The following is a 27,880-nucleotide window of genomic DNA, read 5'->3' as shown; positions in this document are numbered from 1 at the left end:
ATGGACGGCCGCGACCCTGGCTCCTGGCTGCGCGTTGAATCTGTAAAACGAAACCCAGTCGCAGGATCACGGAGTGCCAGAGGGTGAAGCTGGTTCCGGTGTCTTCAGCAGTGGCATGTGAGGGAAAGAAACCAACAACATGTTGTGTCCAAGGACACATGAAATGGCACTTGTTGCCATCGCTGTCCAGGCTGGGGGGTTCCTAAAGAGTACTGCGTCCTGGATCCGAAAATGAGAATCTTTGTACTGACCGGTATTTCTCATTTATGGGTGCAGCTGATGAAGTAGAGTGCGATGTCAGCAGCAATGCGGGAATTCGGCTGGGTAACGTCCCTCTCGAGGCATCGCATGGAAGGCAGACAGAAACGGTTGCAAGGCCTGCTCCCATGATCGACTTCCGTGGAATTTACTCATCTGCGCCTTGAATGTTCGCACAAAAATTTCAACTTTATCATTTGATTGCGGGTGGAACGGCGCTGTGATCAAATGCAGTCCATTATCAGACACTAACACTTCCAGCAAGAACTCGATGGAAAAAATTGAAGTAAATGTGCTGATAATACTTGCTCACGTCGTAGGGTTTATCAGAACCACAACGGAAAAATGGTTGAAAGTATCCACTATAATAAGCCATCGTATGTTCCACAAAGGTCCAGCAAAGTCAATGCGGATGCGTTTCCACAAACCTCTGGGGCGTTTCCAGTCAGGAAAGCGTTGAAGGCAAGCCGCCTGTTGCTCCATGCAAGCGGTGCAGTGTGACGTCATGTCCTTAGTCTCTGCGTCCATCCCTGGTCAAGAACAATGGACTCGAGGAAGATGCTTTGTCCTCACAATACCCCAGTGTTCTTCGTGCTACAACCTTGAATCATCCTGCTGAAGGGTGCGTGGGATAGTGACCCAGACCTGTTCATTCACAGTATATAAGAGTAAAACATTGTGCTGTAATAACAAGGCTTGACGGTGAGCGAAGTATCGATGTACTTCCGGTGGCACAATGTCTTTCAGTCCCTTGGCCACGCTATGCACATGTAATTAAGCAAAATGTTAAAATCTGCATCACAGCTCTCTCTTGCGCTATGAAACGGAAGTCCATGGAAAATTTGTGAACTGAGGAAGCGTCCAGAGCATCGCCTGACAACACAATTCTTCAGAGGAGTCGAACTGATCATCCTTGTCCACCGGTAACCTCGAAAACACATCGGCATTGGAATGTCGAGCCATAGGGCGGTACAGGATTTCATAGCTGTAGTTAGACAACAATAAAGCCCATTGTTACAATTTCTGAGCCGTATATGGCAGAACAGGCTTGCTTGAGTGGAAGAGTGAAATGAGTCGATTATGATCTATGACCAAGTAGAACTTCCTTCCATAGAGGTAACAATGAAACTTGTTTCGCCGATGCTTCGTTTCCAATGTGACTGTAATTATCTGAATCTTAGTCAGAAGTTTGGAGGCAAATGCTTTTGGACAATCTGTTGATCAGACCCGATGCGACAGAATAGCGCCTCGGCCAGTAGAAGAACGATCAACACCAGATGAAAACGCATGAGGCACGTGTTACTAAATAGCGCCTGTTTAATTTGACCATGTCCGCAGCTCGTGGTCTTGCGGTATCGTTTTCGCTTCCCGCGCACGGGGTCCTGGGTTAGATTGCCGACGGGGCATGGCCCCCATGCAAACGGAACATCCTTAAACAGCAACTAGTAAAGCGGAGCTACAATCTGAGAAGCTCGAGGAATGAATTTGAAGTAGTAATTCAGTTTGCTTAATACTGCTTGCAGTTCCTTTAGATTGTTGGAAGCCGGAAAAACTTTGATGGCTCGCAAATGAGTCTGTCTGGCATGAATACCCTGCACACTAACGTGCCCCACGTATTTTACTTCCGTCGAAGAAAACGAGCACATACTTGAGGCCTCTCGATAACAGTAATTGAAAAAAGCACCTGAGATTGGCTGAAAGCACTTCTGCAGAACGTCCAGACACGACAATGTCGTCCAGATAATTTGAGCCAAAAGGCTCCATGGCAGTCACTTGTACTAAAAAGCGTTGGAAGATCGCCGGTGCTGATGCACTACCGAAGGGAAGGCGTTGAAATTCAAATAACCCGAGAGGATTTCTTTAAAGAAGTCATCCAAAGGCAACTAGACATAAGCACCTGCGAGGTCTATCCTGGAAAAATAACGACCCTCGATTACTCCATCCATCAGTTCCTCTAAGCGGGGCAAAGTGTACGTGTCTATCAATGTCTGAGATTTCATAGTCGAAGTCGTCTTGAAGGTTTGCGAAAACCACTGACTTGCACCGATTGGCTTAATGACTGCATCAGCTTACCATTGTCGTGACTTTTCAGTTACCTGTTCGCTAATGGTAATGGGCACTTGCCTAGCTCGACAAAACGTGGGTTGTGCATTGTCTTTGAGTGACACATGATCTGAAAAACTGTTTACACATCCGAGACTGTCGCTAGAAAGTTCACTAAATTTGTCGCACAAAGCTTGAATCTTGAGGCGGCAGACATATCTCTCGAAATTTGCAACACTGACTTGTGAACTGACAATCCGAAAATGTCAAAAGAATCTAAGCCAAAAATATCCTGGGAAGATTTGGCAGAAAGGACTGTGAATACAACCGTCTTCGTTAGCTGGAAAAGTAACTGTCATACTAAAAGTTTCCAAAACTGGAATTTCCTGTCCGTTTCAAGCTGAGAACAAATGCGTAGATTGATTCAATCTGGTCAGAAATGTAACCGAAACACCAGTGTCCAGTAGCAGTTTGACATCTTTCTTAGCTACTGTCAAAGTAACAAGCATCTAGACCCAGCAGCCTTCCACATACAAGAGGGAACTATCTCTTCCTCGCTATTGCTATGAGCAACTGCAATGTATGACAGGTGAAGTGGACAAAGATTTGGTAGTGGACCTGCGTTTGCGTCTGCAAAATACAGTAGATGACCGGTGTTTGCTAATTTTTGTACTACGACGACCACCCACAGCATCTAGTACAACCACCGGGTCGCACTGTTCCGTGACTGGCTGTGCCGTGGCAACATTAATGATCTGAGCTAGTTTAGTTGCATTTTGTTGGGAAGTTTTCTGTCCACGCAACTTTTCCATGCACTCTGGCTGAATATGACATTTATGTTGCAAAAATAACAAATAGCGTCGCTTCTTGGTCACTAGCATGCTTATGGCGACTAAAGAACTTTGGGCAAGACTTTGCTTTGTTTTTCTGTCTACCAGTGTTCCGCCGGCACTGCATGACGCTGTTTGTCTCTGTACTTGACGTCACGCGCTGTGACACATGGGCCAGGCGGGCACGGGCCTATTTACGTTCTACAGCACCACTAGCACTGTCACTAAGCACTTCGTTAATAATTGACATTTGCATCTCGCACTTAGGTAAGTCACAAGTGTCCTGAGCCTCAATTAACTGCTACACTGTATGTAAACGAGGATCAGGTGTTTCAAAAGAGCAGTTCGAATTCTATCGTCCCAAGCATTTTGATTTATAGCGTTACCCACCACTACTTCACTGTATGATTGCCCACAGCGACACAAATATTTGTAGTTTGGTTGCATGTTGTTGGGAAGTAATTGTGTGATCTATTCTTTATGAGTTTCACCTGTTGCCCGCTTAAGGCGGAAAAACTTGAACCTCGCAACAGCTGTGAGTGACTGTTCACCAAAGTATGTAGTTAACTTATTAAATAAAATTTCAAATTCTTAACTGTTCTGGTTGTCTGTCAGGAAAAAATTTCACTATGAGCCTCTAAACTTCTCTCTCCTTGGCGCGAGCTGTTGAGTCGTACTTTCGATACAACCACAGAAGCAGGTGTTATTGATCAACACCATGCACTATTTATAGTGCGCTGAGGGCAATGCTATGAGAGGAGAATGAGGAGAACCCTCAAACACTGATAATGATTAGTGACAAGAAGGCACACAATTATTGAGGAATACTCAACTTTTCACAAGTAGGTTTAGGCAGCAGATCCTGTAGTTCAACTGGTATCCCAGAAGCTAAGGCTGGATAGTATATAGTTCTTGTTCCACTAGAATGTTCATTGAAAAATGGGCTGGTGGGGACTCGCTAGAAGCCGACGATGCAGCGCGATGTACACAAGTGGAAGGCGGTCTTCTCGGTAGTCGAGCTTACTTGGAACTTCCCGCTCGACTGTGAAGCCGGCGTATTTCTCCGGCGGCGCCACCGCTGCAACTTCTTGGTGAAACAGTCGCTGAGCTACACGCCGCCTCTCGTGTCGGTTGTCGACCTATCGACACCTGTGGTGTTGACTGAAAGTGAGACAGCGTTGTAGCCTATCCTCGATGTTATTCAGTCTAGATTGGTTCTTGGAGAGGTCCCCCTTGAGCAAAACACAGTTTTTGTTTTTACTTTTATTTCCCAGACATGTTTCGCTGAAGTATCAACATCATCAGTGCGTTTTTTATCATCTCTCTTGTTGCTACATAATGTAGATTTGGTTCAAATGGCTTTGAGCACTATGGGACTTCACATCTGAGGTAATAAGTCCCCTAGAACTTAGAACTACTGAAACCTAACTAACCTAAGGACATCACACACATCCACGCCCGAGGTTGGATTGGAATCTGCGACCGTAGCAGTCGAGCGGTTCCGGACTGAACGACTCGGCCACCGCGGCCGGCTAATGTGGATTTCTTGAGTAAAGTGTGAAACAAAACATTTGCATGAAATAATATAAACATCCAGAACCACAGCATAAGAAACTAGATAATAATAAAACACTGATGCTACTGAAACTTCAGCGAAACATGTCTCGAAAATAAAAATTGTGTTACGCTCAAGGCGGACCTCTGTTTGTGGACAAACACGGAAGGAGAGTTTCAATCTGAAGATGGTTATTCGGTCTGTTCATTCAGCAACCAGTAAACGAAACTAAAGAAAGATTTGGGGAAACAAATTTCCACAGAAGGAATAAAACTTAAAATTTTGCTGATTACTCAGTAATTCTGTCAGAGTTAGCAAAGTACTTGAAGAGCAGTTAAGTATAATGGATAGTGTCTTGAAAATATGTTGTAAGATGAGCAGCAACAAAAGTAAAAGTAGGGTTATGGGATGCAGTCGAATGAAATCAGGTGATGGTGGGGGAATTAGATTATGAAATGAGGCACTAAAGGTAGCAAATGAGGTTTGCTATTTGGGTATCAGAATAACTTATGATAGCAGAAGCAGCGAGGATACAAAACGCAGGCTGGCTGTGGTAAGGAGGAAAAAGAGCAATTTGTTAACTTCGTATATGGATTTAAGTGTTAGGAAGTCTTTTCTGAAGGTGTTTGTCTGGAGTGTAGTCTTGTACGAATGAGATTCATGGAAGGTTAGCAGTTCAGACAAGAAGAGATTAGTAGCTTTTGAAATAGGATGCTACAGAAGAATGATGAAGATTAGATGCGTAGACCGCGCTACTGATGTGAAGGTATTTAACTGAATTGGGGAGAAACGAAATTTCTGGCATAGCTAGACACAAAAAGGATTGATAGGACACATTCTGAGACATCAAGTGGTGGAGGGTTTCAGTAATTTTCCAGAGATGATGAGCCTCCACAGGATAGACTAGCTGGAGAGCTGAGTCAAACCAGTCATCAAACTGAAAACCACAACAATGTAAACCATGATCCGAAAGATAGAACAACCTTGCAAAAGAATGTCTTGTTTACAACGGTGCTAAAAGTAATCGGGTATTAGTCTCATCTTAACTCTGTAAAAAATTAATGGGACAGAACTTGGTATAAGATAACAGGAAAACTATAATCAATTAGAAACATTCGAAAATGAAGCTGAAGGAAGAATGCAGTCTAACTGAGTTTGAATTCAAAGCAAAAATAAAAATATATGATAATATACAAGGGAGTTTGAAAGCAGTTGTACGGCAGACGGGATATCTCATGAAGTTCAAACATTATTTATGTGTTCAGTTATGCAGTGAGCAAATATAAAAACAAAGAATAGTGTTTAAATGTGAAAATTGGTGAATAAACCGTAATTTTGTTATGTTGTTTAGGAAAATATGTGTCTTAAAATATATTTTTTGGAGAATACGATTTTATTTTACTGAAATTGGGTTCGTTAGTGGTGTATACGAGAATAAACACACGTCTCTACGGATGGAGAAACGATCGAATTTTGTTGCTGATACTGTATATCTCCTCACTAGAGCAATTAAAGCCAAATGTCGTGCTCCCAGACAGAATTCCTTCTCAACTAGCGAAGTGCTAAGTCACAGATAAAATAATGGACTCTGGACTTTGGTCTAATTATAGCTGGCGTAAGAGCAGGCAACCTTCCCCAAGAGCAAGGTTTTGCAACCTTTCCGTATTCATGACTCAATTTTTAATCACAATTCTCATCGCCCTCTCCCCCTTCCTCATAATCTATTACTAAGGATATGTAAATTTATTGCGGTTTCGCTACAGCGATCTAGTATACTGACAAAATCAGAATCAATGGCCATCTATTGCTTTCTGTCTTACAGATAGAGCGCGAAAACTGTACTCCCACAGTTCTCTCAACTGCGAAGAAGAAGTCTTCTTAGACTTCACAGCAAAATCAAAATGCAATTTAGTAGTAAAACACTCTTCGAATTCTGGCCAGGGCTGTATCTCTGGGTTTCCTGCGCTGAAAAGAATAACATTTGTTATACTGTTATCATTTTCAACACCCTACCTTTGCGAAATCAAGTTTTCTGCATTGGCTTCTTAGAAGACAAAATACAGACGTTGGCTTAACATAGAAAAAGAATTCATTCTTCCCATTTATTTCATTAAATTCTCCTTGGAAAACTTTACGCAGCAGCCCGGACCCTTGGGAGCCGCTAGTAATTAAAAAACTTGTTTTTCATTTAGCAATGAACCATGAACCACGGACCTCTCCGTTGGTGGAGAGGCTTGCGTGCTTCATCGATACAGGTAGCCGTACCGTAGGTGAAAAAAATAATAATAATAAAATAAAATAAAAATAAAAATCAAAGGTTCAAATGGCTCTGAGCACTATGGAACTTAACTTCTGAAGTCATCAGTCCCCTATAACTTAGAACTACTTAAACCTAACTAACATAACGACATCACACACATCCATGCCCGAGGCAGGATTCGAACATGCGACCCTATCGGTCGCGTGGTTCCAGACTGTATCGCCTAGAACCGCTCTTTTTTTAATAAAAATATTTATTAAAAAAACAATGTTACACATTCCAAATACATACTAAGTTCATATACTAACCACGGACACATGTTAGTTATACATAAAGTTATTTAAACAAAAACAGTTTGATCACTTCAATTATGGTGATGTTAAAGAAAGACAGCAGAAGATTGTGTTACTCACTAAATTACCATAAAGAATTAAGTTAAACATCAAGAAAAGTTTTTGAGACATTAAAACTTCAACATGGAGAAATAAAATCTGCACTTTGTATTACATGAGCTCCAATCTTTCAGAAGCATAAATAGTTCTTTATGATGGATATCAGCAAGTTGGTGGGATAATTTAGAATATGAAACAATTTAATAATCATATTAGACAATTTTAGAAATACTTGAGAATGGCGGAAAGGAGATATATAATAAAGTTGACTAGCCTTCCAACTACACTTTCTGGACATTAATTGAATGTTAAGTATCTGAAGTGATCAGACCTATATATAATAAGTCTTTCACTGTCAAACTGCCTTACACATTATAGTGCAAAAATGAACAGTGCAATATGCCAGCCATTGAATATTACATTTTCAAATAGAATCTTACTGTTTTAACCAATCGATAAGCACCTTTCCATAAAAACCGTCTATATCTAGATTTCTGATGTAGGTCAATAATGTACCTTTAATTTTTTGTGTTTTGACACTATTAGACACACAATCTCACTGTCACATAAGTTCTGTACATTAGCTTATAAATTTCAAAAACTAATCTCTGAAGTAGAAAAAGCACACACCAAAAATATACTATAAAATTTTAAATAATATTCTTAAGGTAACTGCAATACATCACTGTTAACACAGTCTTCTTCTTTATATTAACCAGCGCCCATTCTTTCAAATACAATTTTCAACATATTACCGAACTTTTTCTTGTGATTCGAATACCTTCTAATTTTGTGGAATTCACACACCATGTGTACCTTGAACTCTATGATGCTATCGGATCCTAATTTGTTAAGGACGTAATTAACAAAATTTCCCAGCAACCAATACACAGCGTTATTCTTTGCTTCTGGGAAATAGCGTGCTTCAGGCCTGTGTATCAATGACAGCCATACACAGGGTGTTACAAAAAGGTACGGCTAAACTTTCAATAAACATTCCTCACACACAAAGAAAGAAAATAAGTTATCTGGACATGTGTCCGGAAACGCTTACTTTACATGTTAGAGCTCATTTTATTACTTCTCTTCAAATCACATTAATCATGGAATGGAAACACACAGCAACAGAACGTACCAGCGTGACTTCAAACACTTTGTTACAGGAAATGTTCAAAATGTCCTCCGTTAGCGAGGATACATGCTTACACCTTCCGTCGCATGGAATCCCTGATGCGCTGATGCAGCCCTAGAGAATGGCGTATTGTATCACAGCCGTCCACAGTACGAGCACGAAGAGCCTCTACATTTGGACCGGGGTTGCGTAGACAAGAGCTTTCAAACGCCCCCATAAATGAAAGTCAAGAGGGTTGAGGTCAGGAGAGCGTGGAGAGCATGGAATTGGTCCGCCTCTACCAATCCATCGGTCACCGAATCTGTTGTTGAGAAGCGTACGAACACTTCGACTGAAATGTGCAGGAGCTCCATCGTGCATGAACCACATGTTGTGTCGTCCTTGTAAAGGCACATGTTCTAGCAGCTCCGATAGAGTATCCCGTATGAAATCATGGCGGTGAATCGAGGAAGTACAGTACATACTGACGAAACTAAAATGAGCTCTAACATGGACATTAAGCGTTTCCGTACACATGTCCACATAACATCTTTTCTTTATTTGTGTGTGAGGAATGTTTCCTGAAAGTTTGGCCGTACCTTTTTGTAACACTCTGTATACTCGGGGGATGTTCTTGTAATCAGAGCTTTTGCTCCAGGATCCACTTCCAACTATTCACGTGACCACTGGAAGTATATCTATAAATTATTGTGTCAACTAGATGGCATTGTTGACATAAATTTGTTTGACAGTGTCCGATTGCATGCAGTCTTTCATTGGTGCTAACTATGTTGTTAACTGTCTTGTACCATGACGTTTTTATATTAGACGTGTGCACATTAGAACTAATGTTTTTCCAAATGTCAGTCCACTCAATGTTTGGAAACTGTCGTTCTATTTTGTTCCTTCCTTCGCTTTTCTTTCTCTCCCGCGTTATGGCTTTCGATGTTAAGTGGCGTAACTGCCTGAATTCGACACTAACATAACTAAACTCAACATAGAAAATCCCCACATGCTGTAAGCGACTGTTGATATTCTCCACGTCAATCGGGGGAAGCAGCCTTCGAGGTTTAATGATCTCGAAAAGTTGGCTGGTTATGCTTTCTCGTGAGTCTCTTATTAAATTAACATGCCTTTTGATAACAAGTGCAAAGGCTTTATCCGTTATATCAGTTAATCCTCGTCCACCACTTTTAAGATCTAAAGTGGCTACTTTAGCAGTTACTCTGAACAATTCACCTCTCCACAAAAAGTTATTCTCCTCGCTATCATTCTCGGTATTGGAAACAGATGGGCAGTATAATAAGTTTTAGCAAGGATGCGTGAGTTATACTGTGTTCCTTGAAGTTGGTTGATATATCGAGTTAAATTCTCTATAATGGCTCCTTGCACTTTATCTGCTACAACTTTCCAATTTAAAGCCGTCATTTTCATAGGGCATGCTGTCAGGCTGATCCCAAGTGTTTTATGTTGTCGGACTAATTTTGCCCACTTGACGTTGATGTTATCAAAGCCTCTGAGATTTAAGTTTTTACTTTTTCTTTCGTTTGCATTGACTTCAGATGCTCTACAGTACGAATCAATCACTGTTGTAAGCGTGGTTACTTCGTCATTATTCCTTATAATGACCCCTATATTGTCAGCATAGGCTCTTAAAACTGTTTTAGTTCCTGATAATGGTAAGCCTTTTAATCTAGCACGGATATGTCGGAGGAAAGGTTCCAGCGAAATGGCAAAGAGCGACATGGACAAAGGACTTCCTTGAGAAACATCTCGTTGTATTTGCATCGGCCTGGACTGTTGACAATTCACCGCTATTTTAGCATTTATTCCAGTTGCTATGTTCTTAATTAACTGTCTGACCCTATCGCTAAACCTATCTTCTTCAATGTCTGTAGAAGATATTCATGATTTACTACATGGAACGCTTTATAAAAATCTAAAAACAATAAAGCACACTTTATGTTTGTTACAGAAGTTATTTCAGTGATGTCCCTGAATTCTGCTAGATTTTGAAAAATGGTTCTGCCTTGCGCTCAGTTCTGATGTTGATTAATAATTTTATCTGTAAGGCATAAAATTCTCTTGTTTACTATTCTAGCTATTACTTTATAATCAGAATTCAGCAGTGAAATTGGACGAAAACTATTTAAATCTTCGTTTCCATTATTTTTTGTCACCACATCAATTTTACTCTCCTTAAACTCAGTCGGAATCATTTTACCTTGAATAACCTCATTTACAATGTCCGTAATTTTCGCAACTACTACTGGCCAGTAACGGATGTAAAACTCTGCTGGCAGACCATCCGGTCCTGGGGATTTTTTTGGTGGTGAAGCGCACAGAGTCTCATACACGTCTTCTTCACTGACAACCTCGATAATTCTATCGTTGTCATCTTCTGTCAGCTGTGGGGCTAGGATGTCAAGGAATTCTTCCAAGGAAGCATCACTACTTTGATGTACAGAATATAGCTCGCAATAATAGCGCTAAATCTTGTCCATGATATCCTGCTGGGTTCTGAGAATCGTACCGTGTTTTGTTCGCATTTCATCAATAAAAGTCCTTCTACCGTTTTTCGTATGCTTCACTAAATGATATAGGGAAGTCGTTTCATCTTCTGACACCGAATTTGCCTTCGATTATCCCCATTCCTCATAATCTATTACTACGGATATGTAAATTTATTGCAGTTTCGCTACACCGATCTATCATACTGACAAAATCAGAATCAATGGCCATCTATTGCTTTCTGTCTTACAGATAGCGCGCGAAAACTGTACTCCCACAGGTCTCTCAACTGCGAAGAAGAAGTCTTCTTAGACTTCACAGCAAAATCAAAAGACAATTTAGTAGTAAAACACTCTTCGAATTCTGGCCAGGGCTGAATCGATGTGTTTCCTGCGCTGAAAAGAAGAAAGTTTGTTATACTGTTATCATTTTCAACACCCTACCTTTGCGAAATCGAGTTTTCTGCATTGGCTTCGTAGAAGACAAAATACAGACGTTGGCTTAACATAGGAAAAGAAGTCATTCTTCCCATTTATTTCATTAAATTCTCCTTTGGAAACGTTACTCTGCAGCCCGGACCCTTGGGAGCCGCTAGTAATTAAAAACCTTGTTTTTCATTTAGCAGTGAACCATGAACCATGGACCTCGCCGTTGGTGGGGAGGCTTGCGTGCTTCATCGATACAGATAGCCGTACCATAGGTGCAAAAAATAAAATAAAATAAAATAAAAACAAACGTTCAAATGGCTCTTAGAACTATGGAACTTAACTTCTGAGGTCATCAGTCCCCTAGAACTTAGAACTACTTAAACCTAACTAACCTAAGGACATCACACACATCCATGCCCGAGGCAGGATTCGAACCTGCGACCGTAGCAGCTGCGCGGTTGCGGAGTGAAGCGCCTAGAGACGCTCGGCCACGCCGACCGGCTGTACCGTAGGTGCAACCACAACGGAGGGGTATCTGTTGAGAGGCCAGACAAATGTGTGGTTCCTGAAGAGGGGCAGCAGCCTTTTCAGTAGTTGCAGGGGCAACAGTCTGGATGATTGACTGATCTGGCCTTGTAACACTAACCAAAACAGCCTTGCTGTGCTGGTACTGTGAACGGCTGAAAGCAAGGGGAAACTACAGCCGTAATTTTTCCCGAAGGCATGCAGATTTATGGTGCTACAAATAATGCTGAAGATTAGATGGGTAGATCATATAACTAATGAGGTAGTATTGAATAGAATTGGGAAGGCAAGAAATTTGGGGCGCAACTTGACCAGAAGAAGGGATCGGTTGGTAGGACATGTTCTGAGGCATTAAGGGATCACCAATTTAGTATCCGCAGGCAGCGTGGAGGGTAAAAATCGTAGAGGGAGACCAAGAGATGAATACACTAAGCAGATTCAGAAACGTGTAGGTTGCAGTAAATACTGGGAGACGTAGAAACTTGCACAGGATAGAGTAGCATGGAGAGCTGGATCAAACCAGTCTCAGGACTGAAGACCACAACAACAACAACAACAACAACAACAACAGCAACATGAAAAGTTAACAATTAGGAGTATTCTGAGGTGGTGGCACAGTCCTATTGATAAGTGCATAGTAGCAGTGTAAAAGGGGATTAAAATTTTTTATTGCCACTGTAAAGGTAAATTAAAATTTTTTATTATGACAAAATTGTATTATAACTTGATTTTCTTGCAGTAAATTAATCAAAATTTGAATTCACATGTCCTTGTTTTAGCAAGCTAGCCCCCCCCCCTCCCGCAATTAGTACTATCATGGCCCCTTTGGAGGAGGTGGGGGGGAGAAGGGCGGGTAGCGCCAACACCGACTCAAAGGAAGGCCTCGGCGCTTGTTGGTGACGTCAAGTCAGCTAGGCACGGCGAACGCCAGGTCTGTTGCAGTCAGAAACGCCTGGGCGTGCTTATCACTATAAATCTCTTATTTTTGGACAAGACGTTTGGTATTGTTTTGGATTCTGCAGTTTTATTTAGATGAAAGATTTTGTTGCTATCGTAAAGCTACAAATGAAGATCATAATTCAGTATTACTGAATCATGTCGAAACAAACGTAGATCAATATGAGAAGATGCTTTGCCCCATTTCAAGCTTCGGAAATTTTACATTCAAGTAACTATATTTACATGATCCATTTTGTTATCGATACTTACCCCAACCCCCTTACAATTAACTCGTTTCTTTTATTTATTTATTTTCGTTTGACATCGTCATTGGAAATGTGAACTAATTTACATGTGTAAACGTCCAACTGTTGCCAGTCATCAGATTAAAGTCGTTTTCAACGAAAGGAATTCTAAACAGGAAACAAAATAGCTTCATACATCGAAAATACTGCTGAGCTTAAACTTTTTTAAACATGCGCATTAGAAAAGATAAATATTCCCCTCTTGCAACTGAAAGGAGAAGCTTTACAAGATAATAAAAATTTTTTTTGATGAAAGAAGTATCTCTCTTTTGCCTCCTCTTCTGTCCCCCACCCCTTCCCCCAATGTGTACAATCGCAAGATATTTCATTAACATTCAGTGCTCCCCACCCCATAGTCAACGAAGATACCTAAAGAAGAGCACCAATATGTTCGCAGTTTCTTGTAAAAGCAACCCAGTACAAACGTAACTGCCTCAGATTTACAAATAAGGTAAAGAAGCACGAATTCTATTGCTGCTGGACCATGATGTTGTTTTTGTATGTCAATCGTTAAAACAGGTGGAAATTGAAGTTCAGGAGTACACTATTTGTTAAGAAGTGTAATGAATTGCACAATTAATTGATTGCAGAAATCTCTCAGAACAATGTGTGTTGGTCAACTACCGCCTATAGTTTCCCCATTTTCCTGTGTCAGAAAGGGAGAAACCACCATTATGAGTATGCCTGCAACAGACCTGGCGTTCGCCGTGCCTAGCTGACGTGACGTCACCAACAAGCGCCGAGGCCTTCCTTTGAGTCGGTGTTGGTAGCGCTCGACAAGTTGGGAATCGCTGCAGGACAATAGCCAGGCGAAAACAGTCGCGCTGGCTGCAACGAAAGCGGCGGCTGGCGAAACCTCGCACCACGTGACGCTGAGTGTGCCTGCTGGCGCGTCGCCAGGGCCGCTTCGCTTCCCAGTAGCGAGCGCCCCGCGTGACGTCAGCGATAACGTGACGCCGCGCCGCGCCACGCCACGCCGCCGTACTTATCACGGGCCTCCGGCGACGCTGGGCCAGTACTGCGAGTTCCGTTGCGCTGCCAACTTCGCCCGCCTGCGTGCCACTTCGCTTGCTATTCTCCCGGTGCTAAGGACCAGCGACCAGGTGAGTGAACTCTGCACGCCCCTCGGACCCGGTCCAATCCGCCACGCAGTCGTCCACGTATTCATAGACGTTCCTTTCGCAAGTCCCCACGCCCCCTGTCTATTTGTTGCTGCCCAGCGTACCAGCTCCCAAGGTCGTCGTCACAGCGATTTAGTGTCGGACAGTTTCGAAACGCAAGTCTAGTGCGGTTGCTTATTTACGATTTCCCCTTTCAGTGTCGCCCACCAATAGTAAAGAGTCGCGCTTTATCAGTAGTTACTGAAAGCAAAATTTGTGCTATACACAGTCATGTGTAAAGTAATTGTCAGCTGGTTTCCTAATACTGTGAAAGTAGGTCAACGAATAATGTTAATTACTACGTCCTCAAAGTAGTCAGCGAAGAAGTTTCTCTAAGCTATACCTTTGACATGGTTTGTTAGCAGTTTGCACTAACCATAATACCTTTGGGTGTACAGCAGTTTCGATGTTCAGCGTATTGGCAACGCTGTTACGCCAAACGCTCACGCAGAGAAACAGCTGTTCTTAAGATCGACACAGACGTAGCGTTTGTTTTCCTCAGGCCTATAGTTACGCTTGTTTGTAACTGTGGCGACAAGGTTTCCCGTCTCTACCGTTACGGCACGAAATTTTCCATTCCGTGGGTGGGGGGTGCTTCGCTGACGTATGTGTGCTGGCCTTACTAGGTGTAAATGTTACCGTTACCTTTTTGTCTTTGCTTAAAAACAGCCCACCTTTTACCTAACAAAGTCATACTTATTAGTATCGTATTTCTTATTTTCTCAAACACGTCGCGCAAATAAGGTGAAACCATGAATAATAACACAGGCTATGTTGACGTCAAATTTATGCGTTGTTGGACATATCGGCGGAGGGGGGGGGGGGGGGGGCGGGGATTGGAGGGAAGGTGAAGGTGAAATTCCTATCATAAGATTTAAATAATCTGAGAGTTCGATTGTTAGAAAGAAATTATTAAAGGTTGCGTAACAGTTAGAAAGAAATTGTAGTGTTTCTGATCAGAACCTCGATAATAGCTACTCGTACAACAGAACGGCTTCACGATGATGGACTTCACACATAACGAACCACTTGGAATTTGTGTGGTATTTAAAAACATAATGGTCTTCTTAAGAGCTCTGTGAATCTACTCGAAGAGAGGTTCCTCTTTCTCTTTTGAGAGGTGACGGCAACATCTAACAGTCTGTAGCACCGTAACGGTATTAACTATATCGACACGGAAGAAGCTAGAGCAAGAATGAATCACACGGGAATTTGCTTGAAAATGATACAAACACTCAGATATAAAGTACATTATTTAATTTTTAGCTTAACAATATTTTTATGCCGAAATTATATTGTAAATTTTGATTGGGAGGGGGCTGTGGTGAAGTAGACAGCAACTGAAACTTAAAGTTGAATTATTCTTACTCAATGTGGAATGACATCTGAGCCGGCGAATGCGTCATCTAACATCTTTACATTGCCACAACCTTAAGGAACTTGCTGAAACTTCAGGTTTTGTCAGCTGATGGAATTCTTCAATGTTAAAGGAACATTTTTCTTACCAAAAACTCCCAGAGAATTAGGGAAGCCAGTACAGAACTTCTAGAAAATCAGATTCCGAGGCTACAATTTATAAAGCCGAACTCCAAAAAGGTCTGTCTAGGTATCATTTAAAAATACAAAGTAGGCAATGGAACGTATTGTCTCGAATTAAAGTGAAAAACTGCTTATCCCTTTTTTTTTTTTTTTGTCAGTATAAGTTGGCTACACAACTATATCCGTGTGCTTCTAAATGGCACAAGTACATTCCCACACTGCCCCACCTTCCTGATGACTTCTGTGACCGTCTGCGTCGTGGTGAAATATCAAGGAATCGGGGAAAGGTCTCTGCAGGAAAAACAGAGACGACGACGACGTACTCGTCCAACCGCCTGATACCAGTTTCCGCTGAAGCTTAATCTCAGTGATTGTGAGGACGCTTGCGCAAGGATGTTGGCGGGTGTCGTGTAGCAACAAGTGTCTGTGGGCGGTGGTGGTATCGAACGGCGCTCGCAACCGCACTGCGTCGCTCTCCTGAACCTTCCACAATGTCTTCAGTCAGCCTGGAGACGTCTCTGCTTGTCCCTGTCAGACTTTCCTAATTCTTTGAATTACAGTGCGTAGGGAATACATTTAGATTGAACAGCAGTAAGTGTAGGTCGTTGTGGGATGAAGCGGTATCGAAATATTAGTAGCCAACCTTTTCCTTAGATAAAAATATTTCCCTGTCGTAACTCCTCAAGCAGTGTTCATTTATAGTAATATAACTGCACGAAACATCACCCTGATGAAAGTGCGCCCAGCTGATTTGGAGGCCTGTAAATGGTGTAAAACTGTTAGTGATTCTAGAGCTCACATGTCAAGTGTTCTGTATTAGCCAGACAGTTGTACAGTGTATGCGCATTACGGTAGGTCGATGTGGAGACGAGACCTAATGCTATTACATTCCGAAGAGTCTAGGACTATATCATCGATAAAGCTGCCCTAATCATGGATATGTCAACGCGAAGCATCCACCATGCTTACGACAACGCTATAACCACTCGCAGCCATATAGCACGTAAGAAAAATAGTCATAGAATGATCCTAGCTGACAGGGACCGTTGACCAAAGCCGCACCTTGTCAGTGATCAATTGTTTCAAACCAGAAGTGAAACGCTGTTCTCAGAAAATGCAGTTGTCTCTCGGCTGGTTTCCGAGCGGACATTGCGAAGGTTAGTGCATGAAATTGCCATTAGGGACAGGGCATTTTGAAAAAGGCCGCTGCTCAAGGCCGCAAGTCAAAGAGCATTTCTACAAAGGGCCAAACACAGAAACTGGACAATGGAGGTTTGTAATGTGGTCTGAAGAGTCGCGATTCTCCTTCCTTCAGAATGATAAGAAGCTTAGACTACGTCTACCGCTCCATGAGACGTTTTCTTCAGTGGTGGATGTAGTACAGGTCAGGGCCAAACATTGTTTCTGTTTTGTGGATGATTTTCGTACTACTCAGGTTACCGTAAAAAATTAAGTAGGGCGATTATTTGACCGCTGTAGGCGCCCTTCATAATTAGTATGCTCTGGACATTCCGGTCATAACTGACAGCAGCGTTAACGTTCCAGGTTTGATGAACAATCGGGCACCACAACTGGGCTGCTAGATCATCAGATCTTAAACCCATAAAAAATACCTGGGACAATGAGAACAGCCAGTGAGGCGTAACTGTCAGCATAACAGCCGATTTGTAGGTCTGCGGCACCTAATCATTAATGAGTGACTTCTCCTGAAGGTGGCATACGTGAAGAAACTCGTGGATTCTTTTCATATACAAATTGACGTGATTATCAGGGCAGTGGGTGATGTTTCATGGTATTAGCGTGATGTTGAGGAGGACGGGGGGAGGAATGTGTGGCGATCTTCTGATCCGGTGCGCTTATACTTTCCGTGGCTATAAATTAACCAAGCCTTAATTTTCTTCTATTTTGTCAAACAGCGTAATTTGCATGCTCTTGCCGTTATCACTCCGTTACATGGAGTTGAGCCAGGTCAAGATACTGGGGACTCAGAAGAGAGGCTCCGGACATAGTTTTCATTTACCTTTGGTCACCCTAAATCACCCAAGGCAAATGCCGGGATGGTTCGATTCACAGGGAGCGTAACTTCCCAATTCGCTTGTACTCCATCCATTACGACTCTCATAAAACCTCTCAATATTCTAATGAAATAATCTTGAGTATTAGCGACGTCAGTGTGAGACGGTACAACTAAACTGTCGAAGTTTCGAATGACTCTGCAGCGGTGCTCCGCTCTATGAAGAGACCGCTGCAATGTCTGTGGGAACATACAGTTCTGTTACATTGTTTGATAATGACCAGATGCCCAAAATGATTTCCTTCGAATTGACACAGGTCTCAGAAATCAAATTTGTTTCTGACAATATCTTTCATTTTACGTTCTTTTCGGCCAGCATCTCCCTCAGCCTGTCTCTTAAAAAAAAACAAAAAACAAAAAAAGTGTAGCCGTTAGTCAGAAAATACTCCCTTGATCATTCTATGCACACCACTCATTTGACGAGTTATGGCATGCTTTAAAGTTGTGCCTGTCTAGTAGCTCGTTTCGTTTACGTGGTGCGTTGGGAAAAAGTGTGATGACGCACTTCATTTCTCTGCTCTGCATCCATAGCGATTTTCTCAAACGTCGATCCCACCGGTGATCTTCCAGACTGACACTAATACACCATTTTCAAATCAAAATAAAACGTAGAACCATTAATCATAACTTTTCAGTTAAATAACGAAGAAGACTAGCTAAATCTAGTAAGATGCAACAACGCACAGAATAGAGTAGCATGGAGAGCTGCATCAAACCAGTCTCAGGACTGAAGACAACGACGACAACAACAGTACAATGAGTCGATCAGGAGAGTTCAGTGATTTTGAACAAGGACTACCCCCAACTTCCGGGTCTTGGCACTAAATGCCTTTCCACCTTCCTTGTGTGTTAGCGGACGACGGGACGATGACGGTAGCATGGTTACGTCTGTCTTCGATTTTCGTCACGAAAGTGGCTTGTATTCTCAGTATAAGTCCTCAGAATTTTCCTTCTGAGTAGGAATACTTCAGGTATCGTAGGCCTCCGCGCCGCCCAGGTTCTCCCCGCCTTTCCCTACATTTTGTCTGGTCTGTTGCGCTGTTGTGTTTCCCCTTCACTTGTCTTATTTCCCCGGTGTATCCATTGGATATGATATATATGATATATATGGTGTGGGTGTCGGGACGGGTCTCTGGCGAATTTGTGCCCCATAACAAGTACTGGTTCTGGGACACTCCTGCTCTTCCTATTCCCACCCAACCCCTCCTGTTATTTCCTCTTCCTACTGCCCTAACGTCCATTTTTTTTCCTCTTTGTCTGCGCTTAATCCCTTCCCCTTGACTGCACTGTGCTTGCTGCCCTCCCTTGATTTCTGCTACCCTGGATCATGGGACTGGTGACCTTGCTGTTCGTTCCCCTCCCCCAAACAAACAAACAAACATGGAATAATGATTGGATGTCACCTGAGTAATAAATCGATCAGGGATGTTTCAACCCTTCTAAAGCTACCCAAATTGGTTGTTGGTGGTGTGATTGTGTAAAAACGAAGGAACAACTACAGCTAAAAACTGCATGAAATCAGCGGAAAGAACCGTTCGAGGGTTCCAAAGCGCTGTCATCAGTGCAATTCAGTTACTGTGCGTAGGGAATTAGAAGTGGGTGCAATGACGAGCTATATACTTCTGTAGATAGTGGTAAGCTGCGCTAAAGGTTCTGTAAAGAGCGACGCCACCGGACAACGGATGACTGAGAATGCTTGATTTAGAGCGATCAATATTGCAAATACGCTGCGTTAAGCCGATGTGAGTATTTAGCATTGCCAGTGTGTGAAGAAGGTTGTTGTTGTTGTTGTTGTTGTTGTTGTTGTTGTTGTTGTAGCCTTCGGTCCTGAGACTGGTTTGATGCAGCTCTCCATGCTACTCTATCCTGTGCAAGCATCTTCATCTCCCAGTTCCTACTGCAGCCTACATCCTTCTGAATCTGATTAGTGTCTTCATTTCTTGGTCTCCCTCTAAGATTTTTACCCTCCACGCTGTTCTCCAGTACTAAATTGGTGATCCCTTGATGCCTCAGAACATGTCCTACCAACCGATCCCTTCTTCTAGTCAAGTTGTGCCATAAACTCCTCTTCTCCCCAATTCTATTCAATGCCTCCTCATTAGTTAAACTTCTGTCAAACGCAGCGCAAACAATTAAGTACGGAGGATATGGTGTTACGTTCTGGGGATGTTCCTCGTAATTCTGTGTTCAGTTACTTTCGATGATATAGTGCATGCCGACTAGAAGACAATCTGAAGGGTTCTGTAGAAACTACCTATCTTTAGTTGCTGTTGTACAACCATCAGGTATTAAGCTCATAAAAGATTTGTGGGATGAACTCAACAGACGCCTGAAGACGGTCAACGCAGCCATAAGACACTGTTAAAAGAACTTTCAGCAAATTTTAGGAGTGAATCTGATACACACTTGCCCAATCCGTGGAAAATATTGAGCTCAAATAGAATGCAGAAGGTGCACAAAGAATATTAACTAATGCTTTTTAGAAATTTTGTTTCGTTTGAATCCTTACAGGACGTAAATATTTAGATAAAGATTATCTAGTTAACATTTATTCTTCCTTTAAGAACGTTGTTCGTACGTAGGGTGAACGAGAACTCTACTGACGAACCGACCAAACGCTCACAGGTGGCAATATGGACCACAACAAGATAAGTCTCTTAAACCGAGCGAGGTGGCGCAGTGGCTATCACACTGGACTCGCATTCGGGAGGACGACGGTTCAATCCCGCGTCCGGCCATCCTGATTCACGTTTTCCGTGATTTCCCTAAATCGCTCCAGGCAAATGCCGGGATGGTTCCTTTGAAAGGGCACGGCCGACTTCCTTCCCCGTCCTTCCCTAACCCGGTGAGACCGATGACCTCGCAGTTTGGTCTCTTCCCCCAAAACAACCCAACTCTTAAACATGGTCTCTGAAATGGATAGATAAAGAACTATGAGCAGTTAGTCATTTTCAAGTAAAGAAACACATTTATTCTACTGGAAAAGTGCCCTATCTCTACAGGTATGCATCTTAGAGCCAACATGTCATGTTCATTTTCGTCTTTTAATCATTTATGAAATATCTGCAAGTTTGTTGGTAGAGTTACGGTTCATCCTGTATGTTTCCAGTTCTTATGGTTAAATTTTAAGTTAGTAATGTGCTTAGATTTTAGAAATACAGTGCAAGTATTTCTGCCGATTCATGTGTTACCATTCTTCGTGGACATCAGACGAGGTGTTAGGTGAAACAGCCAGGTAATTATTACAACTGGCAAATGTATTAGTCTGCCAGAGGACGTGCAGTCTCCTCCCTTAAGCAATACTTTACATTGTCTTTTTCGTTTTAAACTCCGGCCATAAGATGTTAATTACAAAATTCCTGTTTTTTTCCCAAACAGAATATGGAGCCAAACAAGAGCCAGCCACCCCCATATGGGTTCCAGCCGCCGCCCACACAGCCACCACCGTACACACCGACACCTCAAGCGCAGCCTTACGGCCCGCCCCCACCACAACCTGGATACATCCAACACAACATCACAGGTAGGTATCACCATATACCCATTTTTCATCGTCTGAGACTGGTTAGCGATGTATATTCCATGTGTACCCCTGTGCTGTTTACGACAACGAAGCTGCTGGTAATTTTCCTCCGTCCTTACTACTAATCGCGTAGAGGCCCGTGAAGCAGTAATTTTTCTGGTTACGTAAAGTAAGACAGCGCGCAGCGCATGCTGATCTGTCCTTGACAGGCAGTTCCTCGATATGTGGACGAGGGACGCATGAGTACTGCAGGGACTGAAGTAATTTATTTTTCGTAATGTCGCAAGAGACTGATCTGAACGGAAGGAGAAAGCATATACGTGACTGCAACTTGTCTTATGGTCACAAGATCAGTGCCATCGAACAGTAAGCAGAAATACGTGCTTGCAAAGGAAACTAAAGTATAGATACAAACAAACAAACAAAGCAATCGGCACTTTTGAGTCCAATTTCTGCCAAAGTTTTGAAGGTGGAAGCGCCTAACATATTAGTTTCAATGAAATTTCTCCGTGTAAAATAAAAATAGTAATAGTATAATAGTAATAGTAATGGTAATGCGCTACGTCAATCTTTCACGCCTCCGTCCGTACTTGGGAAAAATTCCAAATTAATTAAACAAGTAGTTAAGATAGTTAAACTGTGTTCACACTGTGTAATTACGTATTTCTCCCTTTCCAGAAAAACTTTATGAAGCTAATTGTCACACATGAGTGAACGAACCTCATTCTTAGTAAAACGTAAGATTTCTGTGAATTACCGCTTCTTTCGCTGTAGTAAAAAGTTGGTAATATGAAAAATTAAAACTTCGGTCGTGGTTCATACTGCAACCTGGAATGTAGATCCGCCTAAAAATTGCTACGTAAGGCCGTTCAAACGTTTGTGGAAAGCGTTTAATAGAACCATCCGTAGTAAAGCACTGAGTGGTCAAACCAACATTCAAGATGGAGACAGTATTACCTCTCCCTGGCATCTTTCATGTGGTTTATGTTTATGCTACAACAGATTTCAATTATCCGTGCTAATGCACATAAGTGCAATAAGGATTTCTACATTCTGTTCTTCCTGAAAAACATGTCTTCCGCTGTTGTACTGTACCAGGAAGTATTTTTAACCTTTCATCTCCGTTTTTGCGACGAGCTTCATGGTTTTCTGTACACACGGTGACAGTTCTTGACAATGTCAATAAACTTCATCTGTTCATGTACTCGCATTTATGTCTCCCCGTAATAAACATGAATACGGTGATCTGGATATGGGCATAATTTTCGGAAACTGGTTATGATACAAATCAAGAACATTCATTGACGAAACATAGCCAACTGGCTCATTTTTAAGTACAACACACAATTAGTACAGTGTAAGCTTTTGGCCCGTAATTTTAGGCCTCCTGACAGTTCCTAATGGTTGGCATCCGATTATGGAGAGAGCTTACTTCAGCCACGATAGCATAAAAAACAAAAAGTGCAGCAACATTGTACTTGGCATAACTAATTCTGTACTTGCTAACTAATCATTAAATAGGCTAACGTCACTTACAATGAAAGATAACATCTGATACTGATTTATTCGTCTTCAAACGATGAAATAACTTTCCACTTCGATTGTAATAATTTTAAAGCTACTGACAAGACAATGTCCAGTCCGCCGGGAAAAGGCGGGAGAATGCAGAAAGATCTAGAAGGTACAGATAACCAGCTGGCGCCTGCTGCTCGGTATTTTTCCGGCAAGGATATCGACTGCGGTATTCTTAAAATAGTATCAGGCATCGACAAAATATAAGAAAATTAAATTCTTTTGGACGTTTCCTTGGGCCCGAATGTCACTGGGAAAAATGTAAGTCCCACTGCACGAGAGACATTTAGCTCAGAGCTGAGCTACGCAATTGAACTGAGACTCTGAGATCAACAAGGGTGCCTCAGACAGACAATCAGAGTGCCACTGAGTGCTACAACAGCAAGAATCGCTTCTCTGTTTTTGGCAAAGACAAAATGTAATGTTCTTTTAATCAGTGTTCTTTATTATAATATACAGCCAAATCACGAAGTTTAATTTTCACACACAACGGATCCTTTACACCACACATAAATAGCTACATTTGATCCACCTTAGGACGTCCATGGTCCTCAATACAAAAGACATCGTAGAATAATATTACGAAATATCAATGCCTCTACTAAAAACTTACATTTAATGTACGATAAGTAATTAAGATAATTAACTCTCGAAGCCACCAATATTGTCAATACCTCCGCCGCCAGCAATAACCACAGTAAGCCATCAGTTACAATGACTAAATTCATCCATTACATAGCTAAATTTATCATTGTTAAAAAGCGAAAAGTTCAAAATATCACCTATAAGCCAAAAGGACCATAAAGAACAGTCCTTTACTGAAGTTAGAATTATTGCTACTATTATTCCCGTCGAATCACTTAGCTTCAAAACGACTTAAGTAAACATGCAGGTATATTTGTTCTTGCAAAAAGACAATATTTTTTTTCAGAATGAGATTTTCACTCTGCAGCGGAGTGTGCGCTGATATGAAACTTCCTGACAGATTAAAACTGTGTGCCGGACCGGGACTCGAACTCGGGATCTTTGCCTTCCGCTGGCAAGTGCTCTACCATCTGAACTACCCAAGCACGACTCAAGCCCCGGAGTGTGTGTGCTGATATGAAACTTCCTGACTGATTAAAACTGTGTGCCGGACCGGGACTCGAACTCGGGATCTTTGCCTTCCGCTGGCAAGTGCTCTACCATCTGAACTACCCAAGCACGACTCAAGCCCCGTAGATGGTAGCGCACTTGCCCGCAAAAGGCAAAGGTCCCGAGTTCGAGTCTCGGTCCAGCACACAGTTTTAATCTGCCAGGAAGTTTCACAATACTTTCTGGATAAGAAAATGCCATGAAACTGTGATTCGTATAACCACACATTGCCTGATGCAAAGCAGGTACAAAAACCACCGTACACATATGGTTACCCTGATAAATATGTTACTTAAAATCCGTCATGATTGCAAATTTTTTATTCATATGACCGGATTTGGTTCATTCAGAACCATCTTCAGACTAATTTACTATTTCACGGAAGCAAATCTTTTTCATCCTATCTAATCAACATCAAATGTACCAGAACGTACCTGATATTTCAGTTACAGGAGTAACTCGTCCAAATCCAGCAACTTTCACATGCTACGTCACATAAAAATGGGGGGCAGAGTGCACGTCATTTATATTAATTTTAACACTATTACCGACAGGTGGCGTCTGGTACATTTGTTACATTCCATTTGCACATACTGTATTCAGTAGATCTTTTTTATATTAAAAATACTTAATTAAAATATGTAGATGTTAAGGTTAAAATCTGTACTTGTCAGAATTTAAAAACAGTAAAATTATCATTTTTATACGATCTAAAAAGCATAGGGCGATTTATATATCCATGGTGCTGGTGTGAACTTGTTTTCCTCTACGGTCTGCTTCTGTGGTTCCCGCCATTTTGGTGTTGTGCCGCGGTCCGCTCAGTCGTCTGATGTCCATCGCCGGTCATATGAATAAAAAATTTGCAGTCAAGACGGATTTTAAGTAACATTATAAAATCACTGATTGCTGTTATCCCATAAGACAGTCTGTTTTTGCAAACCCTGATAGAGTACCACTGCACTATTACCTAGTTCTCCGCTGGAATTTCGGTTTAAGGCTGAAACTGATGTCTTGTCTTTACCGTTGCAGTGGTGGCACCTCTGATGCTGGGCACGGACCCGTGTACAACTGAGTGTCCCGCGTGTCGAGCTACCATAGTAACCAGGACGTCGTCAAAGCCATCCACAAACACGCACTTGCTGGCGCTGCTGCTGTGCATATTCGGGTGAGTAATTGTGGTTATGTTGGGACAGCTTAAAGCGTTCTATGGCGCACACACCTAGATTACTAACACGCCCGTGATGTTGACCTCACCAGTATGTTTAAACACGTACATTGAATACCAATCTCACAATTCCCATTGTTTGCAGACTCTGCACGTTTATTGATAGGTCGTACCAATGTATGCAGTGCAACATGGTAAGAGATGAGACACGAAACTGTGATTAGTCTTCTTACTAAGGGATTATTCTTACATTCAAACGTTTCGAAGCTGTTATAAGCTACCCTGTTACGAAATCATTTACCCTCACACACATTGAATTACTAAGAGTTCTCGCGATTGTCCTTACACAGGATGTACGTAATTAACGGTTAGCCACTCTTTGCTGTATACTGAATTCATTTCTGGAGCTCAAATTTCTGCTTTACCTCGCTTGCCGAAATTAAAGTTAATATCAGGACTAGATTCACTATCCATAACATGTTTATCTTCTTACTGTCCGGCGTAGCTTGTTTTTCTTTAATTGCCTTCATATTCAAAACACTTACGCCTGTAATTATACTTCTCGAATAAGCTCTCACCAAGTAATGGTGGGATGCACATAGTGTCCATAAGAACTTCTTTGTAAATATGCAGCGTCATATTGTAGTCAGCGTATATCTGAGGAGCAATGAGATGTGAAAAAACTTCGCACGTCAGTACGCGTCGTTATTTTCACATGTTTCTTCCAGCTTTCTATTTCATCAATGTATCATTACCTAAACGTTAATGGGATATAAAACTTACGGCAACTTTTTTTTTTTCTAGTTAGTCACTTTTCCTCATGATCATCCTAAATATGGCACTCGACAAACATTTTCTGTTAGTTAGCAGATTCCTTTTTGAAAGCGTTAAGTTAAATTTAAGCAGTATGAAAGTAAAGAAAGCACGGGGAAATTACGTAGTAGACAGATTAATCAGAATAATCCGAAGGAATTATATTTTACCCAAAGAGAATGATGCTTACAAAAGCAGCTATCTATCAAATCTTCGGCCAGGGAGCCTCACAAAGTTTGTATAGCGGAGGAACCAGAGGAAATTGCAGAAGAGCTCAGAGTTTCGACACTGGGTTGTTCATTTAGCGCGGCAGGGTCACAGGATGCTCAGAAAATTTTCATTAGTAAGTGTTGCGCATTGCCAAGAGAATTTTTTTACGTTGTCTCTTTCCACTGCAAGCAAACAAATATTGCTCACTCTGTCTTCGATGTAGCATAGTGATCATGACTATTGAATCAGAAATTCAGTGGCCTATGTAGGGGTAGCGACAATTTCTTCCTGCATAGCACCCACAATGTAACAGGAAAATAAAGTAACGATTTTCAGTCAAATAATTATAAAAAATCCGCGTCGATTGCACAAACTACCTAGTTTACCGAGTTCAATGGAGAGCGTGTGACCATCGTACGTTAGCTGGGGGCGAGGCAGCACACACAGGGTTGAGATAAGTAATATTATTGACTTGGTACGTATGTACCGTGTATTTGTAAAAAAAAAAAAAAAAAAAAAAAAAAATAGTCTTGCCGCTATAGGTGTTGATTTTAGCTTTTGGCTATGCCTATTTAGGCAAGCTATTTTTTGTTCTGAAGGCTTGGCTGCCCACGCTGAAACCTAGGTAAACACCAGGTAGTTTGTGCAATCAAGGCGGATTTTTCATAGTTATTTCGATACTTAAAATTGCTGACGCACTGCAATGCTGAATGATCTTAGATTTTCAGTCACATTAGTACCCAAAAACTGGTATTTTTCATGTACAACTCAGCCACTGAGAAACTGATGCTGGTTGAAGAAGCCTACAATCCCTAATTCCTCATACGATTCATTTTCTTTCTTACACTACCTGTAGATAGAGAGATATTGAATATTTGCGTGACTTTCGCATGAAACACAATATGCCGACAAAACTACTCGATATTTAAATAATACTTCAATAATCACAAAGAGATGCAGGGCAGGGTTTCATTGGATCGAACACTAGATGATTCTACAAATTCACTGTGCGTCTACTTGCCTTCCGTACAAATATCACTGACTGGAAGCTCCTATCCGTTTAAGCGTTTACAACAGGGAAATGAAACCTGTGCCGTGTTCTATTGTGTAAATGCCTGTACGACAGCAGTTCACCTCACTTTGGTGTTGCAGGCTGTGGCCGTGCGTGTGCGTGCCTTACTGTGCCGAATGTGCGTACGCAGTCGACCACTTCTGCCCCAACTGCAACGCCTACATCGGCCAATCGATGGCGTAACGGCGGGCCGCGCCGAGCCTGCGGTCTCGTTCATGCCTGTCACGTCGAGGGCGGGGACCCATTTCCGCTCAGAGAGGGCTGCGTGCTGAATCATCTCCGGCCACGCTGCGATATACTCACAGGGCTTGTGGCTGCGAGCCACCGGTACTATTCACGTACCGTCTACGTGTGCTGATTCCTAAGTCGTACTGTATATTTATAAGTCACAATGTTCTATGTATTTATTCATTTTGTAAATATTACTATTATTTGAAATAAATACTATATTATTGCTAAAA

At 41.9% G+C, this 27,880-nt stretch overlaps 1 protein-coding gene across 1 annotated transcript; it reads left to right on the top strand.

The window, feature by feature from the left end:
* LOC126188419 (uncharacterized) lies at nt 1-27,880 on the top strand. The gene is made up of 5 exons (XM_049930023.1): nt 1-42; nt 13,955-14,260; nt 21,309-21,453; nt 25,189-25,324; nt 27,500-27,880. The coding sequence occupies exons 1-5, from the start codon at nt 1-3 to the stop codon at nt 27,600-27,602; spliced, it is 732 nt and encodes a 243-aa protein (XP_049785980.1). The 3' UTR covers nt 27,603-27,880.

The sequence above is a fragment of the Schistocerca cancellata genome, chromosome 5 (assembly GCF_023864275.1).
Source record: "Schistocerca cancellata isolate TAMUIC-IGC-003103 chromosome 5, iqSchCanc2.1, whole genome shotgun sequence".
NCBI lineage: Eukaryota > Metazoa > Arthropoda > Insecta > Orthoptera > Acrididae > Schistocerca > Schistocerca cancellata.
The sequence above is the reverse complement of the archived record's forward strand: the minus strand, read 5'-3'. Positions and strand labels throughout refer to the sequence as shown.

Coding starts and splice junctions, on each gene's coding strand:
- LOC126188419 (XM_049930023.1), top strand. CDS start 1: ATGGACGGCCGCGACCCTGGCTCCTGGCTGCGCGTTGAATCT. Junction 14,261..21,308: donor TGCTAAGGACCAGCGACCAG/GTGAGTGAACTC, acceptor TTTCCCAAACAG/AATATGGAGCCAAACAAGAG. Junction 25,325..27,499: donor CTGCTGCTGTGCATATTCGG/GTGAGTAATTGT, acceptor TTGGTGTTGCAG/GCTGTGGCCGTGCGTGTGCG.